At 38.4% G+C, this 9,756-nt stretch overlaps 1 protein-coding gene across 1 annotated transcript; it reads left to right on the forward strand.

Annotated features, from left to right (window-relative positions):
- Window positions 1-1,728: 1,728 nt before the first annotated feature.
- LOC149070254 (protein Shroom2-like) lies at window positions 1,729-6,955 on the forward strand. Its single transcript, XM_089249300.1, has 5 exons — window positions 1,729-1,777; window positions 4,218-4,356; window positions 4,622-4,751; window positions 6,289-6,561; window positions 6,677-6,955. The coding sequence occupies exons 1-5, from the start codon at window positions 1,729-1,731 to the stop codon at window positions 6,953-6,955; spliced, it is 870 nt and encodes a 289-aa protein (XP_089105426.1).
- Window positions 6,956-9,756: the final 2,801 nt, after the last annotated feature.

Raw genomic sequence — 9,756 nt, forward strand, 5'->3', positions numbered from 1 at the left:
TACACTTCCGATCTGATTTCTGCTTTGTTCTCGTCTTGTTTGCTCTACCGTGGCGAATCTGATCTGTTGTGGTTATTGAGAAATCATTAAATTCTTCCCTTAAGTCGAGTCTAAGTTCTCAAAAAGTGAGCGTCGTAAGGTTCATCTTAAAAAATGGGCCCAAGGGATCTCGTGATAACAAGATTCCGTGTGTATTATTTTCGAGTGTTTGTATCAGTAGAAAGATTTTTCCAGTTATATAGGGCCTCAAATAGGGCCACTTGTGGGGGGGGGGGTGGTATGGTGCTTTTAAGAAGACTCTGGGGAGTCATCATGAAAGTCTGTGAAAACAGGATATTGATGTGATAACGATGATTTGAAATATTTGCTTTACCCTATTGGTGCCAGAGATTTTCACTGTGATTCGATGCGTCGCCAAACTCGTTATAGCGCCGGAATTCTGTGAAACGAATGGTGATGTTAAGGAGTGGTGGTTTTTTTTTTTTTTTGAGAGCCGCTGTGCGTCGTGTTGGCATCGTGCTGGACTCTCGTCCCGAGAATCCAGGTTCGAATTCCGTTGACGGCACAGTGGTGATTGGATGAAGTTGGTTTTCCGGCTTCGGCACGAATGTGAGCGAGCCTCCCATTTGAAAAAGTCTTTCCGCAGAGAGCAAGCAGGCCTACAACACGATACTGACAAAACATGAAAATTTCAAGTTTTTCCGTCTTTACTTCAGAAAATGGAAGCCAGATGGCAGCATGAACACGAAGCAAGCGCAACATAAATACGTTAGGGCCAAGCGTACACTCAGAACACACATTCCGGCACGTGCCGATTTGTTAGAAATTCCGTAGAGGAATGTGTACAAGCTGCATGTTCGGTTAAGTTATAGTGTTTTTTGAGGAAGAGGAGACAAACATTTTTTTTTTCGGCCAAGTGTTTCGTTGTCCCCCCCCCCCCCTAAATTCGATATACGAATGTTTCGAATTACGCACTTTCACGGAGTGATTTATGCTCCTTAACCGAAGTTCCAATATTGTTCGCCACACCGCAGTTTGATCAGACTATGCCTTTTTGCGGTGTTAATATATCTTTTTTTGAAAACGCTCAGCGGGACGCGCAAATTTTTCATTCTCTCGTAAATGACATACTCGAGTCTATCAAGTTTGATACGGAAAGTCGCGGCTGTCATAAAAGGAATAAGAAGAATGGAATCGGCAGTGGAATGCGCGTTCCGAAAAGGTTCTCAAGGACTTTCTCTGATGATGGTGATGCATGTATAATGAACGAATGAAGCCGTCAAATAAGAGTCCGGTCTCGTCCGTCGGAATTCCGATTGCTTTATACAGTAACTAGTATGCGGACCTCAGAAACCCGGTGTCCTTGTGTTGGTTTGACTTCTACCGAACTCGTAACCCCGATAACTAGAAAAATCGGATGAAGTCGCTTTCAGTGTCTAAAGAACATCCACCAATTCCTAGATTTTGTTTCACGAATTCAATTAACCTGAAATTCACGAAAGAAAACATTACTTTGACAGGGTCGTAACCAGAAATTTCTTTCATGGGGGGAAATGGGTACTTGGTGGGGGGGGGGGGGTCGACCAAAGTGATAGAACAATAACTAAAACCATTGTACATGCATATCACTCATTTTGTCACATTTCCGGGGGGGGGGGGGATTGTTGTCAGGGTCCCACCGCCCTCGCTACAACAACGCTTCAACATAATTCAGAAGTTTGCATTGCGATGTCTCAATCAAATGCTCTTCTTGGTTCTGCTTTGGTTTGTGAACAAAGTAAAAACTAGAGTTTATCAACTTTTACGGTCGCCATTAACTATATTTCCAGGCATGTACCAAAGAAATTTTAATTTGTCAATACTGCAATGGCGCTTTTTTTAGGCAATGTTTCTTAATTTTCTTTATCCCGTGGCCCCATCGGACCACGTTTTTCTCTTATGGCCTTCATCTCCTTCTAGAACCTCTCCCCTTCTTCCCCTTCTCTCCTCTCTTTGTAGCCAGAAATTTCGTTCGGGGGAGGACCACTTTCATTTCGGGGGGGGGGGGGGGGACCAAAGTGACAGAACAATGGATTTGGCCATCTTTTTCCCTTTTTCGGTCATTTTCTCACATTTCGGGGGGGGCCCAGACCCCTAAGTCCCCCCCCCCCGCTACGCCCTTGCCCCTTCTCCAGCGGTGTCTTAAAAACAACATGGGCCCGCTTACTGTTTTTGGAAGCCCCTGTATTTGGCTGAAAGTCCTTGTGAGAAAATGCACATGCTTCACTCTTGAAAATCACAGTGTCCAGTTTCATATCACAACCCCCTCCCCTGCGCTTGAGGCCCCCCGAGCTGACCATGCCCGAGTGTGTGTGAGCCCCTCACACCTTTTCTCATCTTTCCTGTCTAATGCCACAGCAGTAATTGGTAGGGCGGCACTTGGGCCGTCAGATCTGTGCAGCCAAACGGGATGCCACAATAGGAGGGTTGCCAAATCAGGGTTAAAGGGAAAAATAATTGCAAAATTTTGTCTGTAAAATTTAAATTATGAATGTATAGATGGAATGATTCGCAAAGAAAACTAATTCTTGATGCATTTCCATGCCCCCCCCCCCCCCGACAAGAATGGGGCTAACAGTGCTCCAATCGAGGGAGGGGGTCTGGGACAATTCTTATCATTTCTTTGTATTTCTCAGTATAAATTCACTACAGTGGGACCCACCAAAGATTCTAGCCAAGGGGCTGTGCTGTAGTATGGCATGTGGAGAGGGGCCATGTGCATTTCATCTGCTTGGGAACTCCGCTGCGAGTTTTGCGAGTCGTTTTATTGGTACGGCTTGCATGGGTGCCAATGCTTCCGATTTTTTGGCCTTATTAAAATCTTCCGGTCGGAAATCAGATTCTTCCGATTTTTCGTATCTTCATAAAAAAATCTTTTGAAGTCCTCACAAATTGTGAAAATACGCTTCCAGTCTTTGCAATTTCAGGTTGACCCCAGTTTCTCAGGAAAAATATGGGAATCTCTCTCTCAGGATTTTAAATACGAAAAATCATTAATTGTCGCCAAATATGATGCCAAAAGCAAGCAAAGTGGCCAATTATTGCTAAAAAATCAGGACAGCGAAAATTTCGCCCCGGAAAAACGGGATTTATACTTGGTTACCTGTTACAATTTTAAAAAAATTCCCTTTGTTTCCCCCTTTTATTTATGTTATGTTTTGTTTGTCATCAAGATTTTCCAAGTTTGTAAATTGGCACCTATGGCTTATTACTTGGAGGAGTGCCGAAACAATATCTCTAGCCACCACTGGCTCTGCTACAAAGTTGGGCTGGAAGAGATCTCGACAATGGGATAAGTCAGGTGGCAGAGTTCATTCAGCCACCAATATCTAAGTCTTTTTTTCTATCACTTTGTTCCCAATCTCCTCAAAAATACCAGTTTTGCCCCCTCCTCTGAAATACATTTCTGGCTATGGCCCTGTGCAGGGCAATAGGTCCTCTCAATCTTAATGGTGAACTCCCCGATCTTTCTCTGCAGTTCCTTGGACATTCAATGTAAACATTCAGTCACTCGTTCAGGTTAAAGTTTTTTTTCAATGTTGAATTCTTTTTTTCTTTGCGTATGAGTTTGTTTCAAAGCATTGCTTGCATACAGTTTAATCAAGACTTTGGTGTTTATAACCCTTGGCTTTTAGAGGTACTGTGTAAGAAATTGGACTCTTCTCATTCTGTAAGATTTTGGCTTATGCATGAGCAAGAAAGGCATGAACACCCAATTTCTGAATCATAACAGGCATGGCCCCCACAAGGGTGGGGCTGACAGGGCTCGGGACAATTACTATCTCATTTTTGTGTTTTTTCGTGCTATAAATTCACTATAAAAGGGCTTGTGAAAAGTCTGGCTTGGGAGCCCATCAAAGATCCTATCCTGGGGGGGGGGTGCCCTTCTCTAGGATTGGGGTGGGGCAATGATTACAAGAAGTCTCTGAGCAGGATTGCATCGATGCGATCTACCATATTTATTTTTTCATGGATGAGACACAGTAAATTATTCTCTGTCTATAGACCTGGACTCTGTGCAGTAGCATATGTGCAAAAATGAGGACAAACAATGTTGAAATATATATAATTTTTTTTATCCCCCTATTTTTGTATTTATAAACAAAATTTGTATATTTATGTGTTATTTTATGTAAAATAAATGTTTTGCTGCAATATCTTTTGCTTAATCATTTCAGTCCCGGCTGCGAATCACAGAACAATGTTCGATTACTTGGATGGTTTGCTCGGCTTCGAATTAGAAAATACTGTTCCTGTACCCAGTCGTCTAGCAGCGAAGGAGAATCAACAACCATCTGAAAAGCAGAATGGCCATAAGTAAGTACCTAGTTTGCAAGTGTATTGTTACAGAATTTATGGGTGAAAGTTGTTCACACACACGAAGAATATTTCCCACCACCACCATGCAATTAAAATCGGCAATCATTGGCATGCAATTAAATTAATATTATTAATTTAATTTAATTAATAATATTAATTTAATTTAATTAATAATATTAATTTAATTTAATTAATAATATTAATTTAATTTAATTAATATTATTAAATTTCATTACTTATATACTTTCTATATCATTTCAAGGGAGGACAGCAGCACCTGTTCCGAGATGGGAAATTCTTCTCTGGATCTGAAAGTCAAGCAGATAAATCAGTACATGGATGTTGTGAAAAATCAAAATATTAACGGTGATTCTGAACTTAGGAAATTAAGGGTAAGTTGATTTATTCAGTCCGAAATTTGTTTAGAAGACCTTTTGTGACAGAATGTTCAAAACATTACTACTGTAGGACACAGAACTATCTTTAAGTGTAAATTTAAAGTATATAATTGAGAAAACCAAGTTCCCATACATTAACTCTGTCATTGAACTTAAGAGGAAACTTGCTGAATTTCATAAGTATTGTTGCAAGATTGAGATGTTTGATGGTCAGGTGATGTGTGAAATGTTGTAGGTCATAAATATCACCCATATGATATGGTGTCTCTGCTATTCCCCCCCTCCTCCCCACATTCGAATTCCTATTGAACATGCATGGGGGTTTTCTCTGTAGACCTGTTAACTGCAGAGGATAATACATCCCCAGTATGTGTATGAACCATAAAAGATGAAAAAGTGTGTGATAATAGAGACTATATATCACATAAGAGTTTTCCGAATAGTTTCATTGAGAACATACAAAACCAATGCAGATTATGTATTACTGTTTGCATAGACCACACTCTTTACTGGCACTTTGATTCATTGGGAAAATGTTATAATCTGATTTGTCAATGTCGTTAACATTTCTCCCACTTACTCTCTTATCGCGCAAGCAATGTAGGTTGTTTTTCAAAAAGTTTATTATATTCTTTTGCCGATTGGTATTGAAGGGACTGCCAAGGGTTCTAATCTTTCAGGTTATTTTATTATGGTTGTTTGCTTATTTCTCTCAAAACCAATATTCTGATGTGTGAGGGTGTTTTCACTACAGCAAGCCAATCTCTCCATACTTGCATTGACCATTCAGTGATTTGTTGAATTTGGGCAGGTAAAGTGAAAAAGGTCTATGTTCTGCCGCTGCAATATTTTTGCGACCCAGACCTTTTGACACTATCACATGCCATCTTAAAGCATGGGTTCCCCCTTCCCGGACCCTCACAAAAATGAGACCTGTTTGAAATTTTCAAGAGTAAGGATGTAAATTTGTCAAGTAGGACCCCCAGAAAAATCACTTGGCGTGGGGACTCATGATAATGTTAAGATAGCCCTTCACTATGGAACAGTTTGTTGAATCTGGAAGGTGTCTTTCCCTCACTTTTGGGGTACTCAAGACAGACACTTGCTCATAAATGGCAGATTTTAATGATAAGAGAGCAGTGAGTAGCTCCATGGTAATTTCAGAATGAAGAAATAAAAGCAAAGCAGCTGATACAACAACAGATTCATGGCTTTCAACCTTTCATCGTGTGACTAATACCGAATCACAGGGCCAGAACTAAAGGGGGGGGGGGGGCAACTGCCTCGGGTGCAAAATCTAGAGGGCAGCAGTTTTAGGTTCGAACAAAGAACACATAAAATAATTAAATTTGAAAGTTGTGGGGAGCGGCAAAAAACCTAGTTACGGGCCCTGGTAAATCTGTACTATAACAGTAGCCACTTCGAGTAATATGGGGGTTAATGTTAAGTATTGCTGAAAAATTTCCATTTTCGATGTGAAGCTTGATTGATTGGACAAAAGATTTAATTCTTCTCTGTGCTTCATTTTCAGGACGAGCTTCTAGTGAGCATCAAAAAGAAGCTTGACCATTTGCACAATGAAAGGCTGGTGGTAAAGGAGAAGATGCATCACAATGAAAGGCTCGGCAAGGAAGTGACCAACAGGGTCCAGAAATCAGCAAAACCAAACGAGATCGAGAAATTTGTCCTACACGTCGAAGAGATGGAAAAGATAACGAGTCTCCTGCTGTCTCTTTCTGGACGTCTTGCCAAAGCTGAAAACATGCTAGGAAATCTGCCAAAGGATTCTAGTCCTCAGGAAAGAGTAAGTCCATTTTTTCTAAGTTAAATTCCAGCATGCTATAAATTAATTACCATTAAATTACATGTTTGCTTACGCAATAGTGTAATATACTTAATTTCTCTTCCGTCTCTTGTAGAAAATTCTGGAAGCAAAGAGGAATAAATTGCTCGAACAGCACGAAGATGCGTGTAGGCTGAAAGAGAGCATAGATCGACGGAACAACCAGGTATCCACATTCCTCCATCGTTATCTCACGGATGAAGAATATGCAGACTATGATCATTTCTTGAAGATGAAGATCAAACTCATAGTGGATACAAGGGAGATAGATGAGAAAATAAACTTGAGCGAAGAGCAACTGTCTGCACTAAGGAACAGTATGGACGCTCATTTCTGGAGGAATTCAGTCTCATAGGCATTTCTTTTCTCCCCTTTGGAATTGATCTATCTCTCTAATTTTTTGCATACTGTCGAGGTACCTGGGAAAAAAATGCTTGTGTGAATGCACTTCCTATTTGTGTAAACTAACTATTTGGATGCTTGAGTACGACAAAAAATATTTTGTGTTCGTGTTCTTCTCTGTGCATCCAATCAGTATCTTCTACCGTTTGGGTGGATACATGTCTGCAGGTAACAGACTGGAAACCCGGCTGTAGTGATGATCACAGCGTTATCATCCCTGGGGTCTCAAGAATGAGGTGATATTCTCTTGAAGCACCAAGACAGTGAATTAAAAGAAAAAGATCTTAAAATATTTGTGTAGTCTCGCTGTTAATACTGTCGTTATTGTATGATTAGTAATATTGTCAAAGTATTATCTGATTAGTGCCTATATTTTTTTTATTTTTTTTTTGCATGAGTTTATAATGTGCTGGCGATTCACATTGATATGATTTCTTTTGCTAAACCAATCGAGTTCATAGTTTGCATCTAGAATCAACAACAAACGTTCAGTGAAAATCAGTGTGGAGTAATGTAATTATTAATTGAAGTCATAATCAAAGAGAAACTATTGACGATTCTTCAAGGTTATCACAGCTAATGATGAAACATCTGGTCCTGTTGTCAATTTTGGAACAGCCCAGAAGTGTCATGTCAATCAAATCGTTTTTGCAACATACACACACTGCGTGTATTCATTATTCAAATATTAAATTATGAAGGTACATAATTTTTAAGGAATTTACAAATTTCTTCTCTGAATCCTATAATCAAATGTAGAAACTTTTTTCTGGTTCATTTTAATACATACATATTATATACATACTTTTTTTTTGTAGTGTGTGTGTGTGCCATTCATCGCAGCACCTCATGCATTACTTTCGCCGGCTGTGCCATTGCCATAAGAGGAAAAAAACATACATGTATTTTCAATGTTGTTACTGTTGATGTAAATAAGTGAACATGTAATTTTCATATATAAATGTTGTTATATATATATATATTATACATGTAATGAAAGTATAAGTATATATATATATATATATATAAGCCCTTGTGCAAGCCACTCGAAATATCTGCCGCAATTTTGTGTCTGTTTATGGTTGGAAAGGAGTATATGTGCTACTTGGCTCTTTCTTTTTTGTCGCTTTGTATGATATTGTTTTCTTTCTTTTATATGTGCATCCGGTGATAATAAACGGTCGATTTAGGTTCGAATTTGTATGTTTTTGTTGGTAAATATTAACGAATTGATTCTAAAGTGGTCAGTAGTTGTTTTTTTTTTTTTTTTGTAGAAATCTTTTGAGATGAAGCTTTCTTTGCTGCTGTTTTGAATTTTTGTTATTTTTCCTTGCTACATTGTTGATAGAAGTCCTGTGCATTGAAAGCATATACTGTATAAGATTTTTACTTTTTAAGGTTATAGAATGTGAGGTATCGATATGGGTTTTTTCTTATACTTGCTGCTGACATAGTTCTCGTGGTCGAATCTATTAACATGTATAAAGTTTTGATTTCCATTTGGAGATAGAAACTATCTGCTAATTTGATTTTTTAAAAATATAATTTATTACCTTTTTCTGAGGTGGAAATCTTGATTTCATTGCTGAATGAGGGAACTATGCCGAATGGGGCTTGTAAAAAGAAAATGCATATCATACGCATGGACACGTCATGTCTTCCAATGTGTACGTAACATAAGCGTTATGTTTGTATTTAATATTAAGAAAGTTATCACATAATGGAGAGAATATTTTTCATTGATTTGATTCGTTGTATACAGCCTTACATGCTATTGACGCTGCTTGTCGTGTGTTGGTCGCACCAACACACGACAAGTTGGTTGTGTAATGTAGTTAATTATTATGAAATCGAGACTTATAACTGAATGAATCTATAGTGTGTGTAATTTAGTGATACTTTTCTCCATTTTAATTTTCATCTCGAATGTTCGAGAAACACACACACACATATCAAAAGATGTTAAGAAACATTTTTTCGAATTGTTTCGATACATAAATTTTTCTTTGTATGGAATGAAATTAGCAATTCGCTTTGTTTTTGGTTATTGGCGATGCTTCTTTTTTTTCCTTGCTGGCTATTACATGATGTAAAGACAATGTTTTTTTATACTGCAGCTTGTGTCAATTGTCATTAGCAATTTATCTTTCTTTTGTATGTCCTTGTGTGGCTCGTAGCAGTGGGTTGTTCAGAGCAATAAATGTACATATTTCATTCACTTGTGTTTTTTTTTCTTTTTGATGTGCTTATTTTGTTGAATAAATGCATATAAATATATTGCGTCAAATATCTGAAGTCCTGGCTTTTCATAAAGAGGCCAGTGTCTGCATTCTGGCTAATTCCTGAATTTCTTGGGCTGTAACATATTCGGGCTCTCCCGAATTGTTCGCACAGCAGATGTTTCTGCAGCCATTGACTTTCATTGGAAAAGTCTTCGAATGCCTTGCAGCGCTACTTGAAATGTATTAAATTCCTCTAATGGTCATATATAAAGTTAATTTTTGTAAATTTTTTTTATGTAGGCCATGTGTGCTAAAGCTTTAAGTTAATGAAATGTAAATGTGGCTTTGAGAATTCATGTACAGAAGACTGCATTTTTATATGCAGAGATAATTGACTGAAATTTTCAGCATTTTTTGCCAATGATTGAGGGTGGGATTCACAAAATGGAAATTAACCAGTCATCTGGCTACGACAGCGTATGACATTGTGTCAGTTTTCGGTCTAATTATTTTAATTTTGAAAAATAACTAG

The sequence above is a fragment of the Pholcus phalangioides genome, unplaced genomic scaffold, assembly GCF_987345545.1.
Source record: "Pholcus phalangioides strain wild (caught in Gottingen) unplaced genomic scaffold, Ppha-v1.0 ptg000022l_1, whole genome shotgun sequence".
Classification (NCBI taxonomy): Eukaryota; Metazoa; Arthropoda; class Arachnida; order Araneae; family Pholcidae; genus Pholcus; species Pholcus phalangioides.

What these genes read in the sequence shown, in the direction of transcription:
- LOC149070254 (XM_089249300.1), top strand. Translation starts at nt 1,729, where the DNA reads ATGTCTCAATCAAATGCTCTTCTTGGTTCTGCTTTGGTTTGTGAACAA. An exon ending in CTGAACTTAGGAAATTAAGG is followed by an intron (nt 4,752 to 6,288) that starts GTAAGTTGATTT and finishes CTTCATTTTCAG; the next exon opens with GACGAGCTTCTAGTGAGCAT. An exon ending in ATTCTAGTCCTCAGGAAAGA is followed by an intron (nt 6,562 to 6,676) that starts GTAAGTCCATTT and finishes CGTCTCTTGTAG; the next exon opens with AAAATTCTGGAAGCAAAGAG.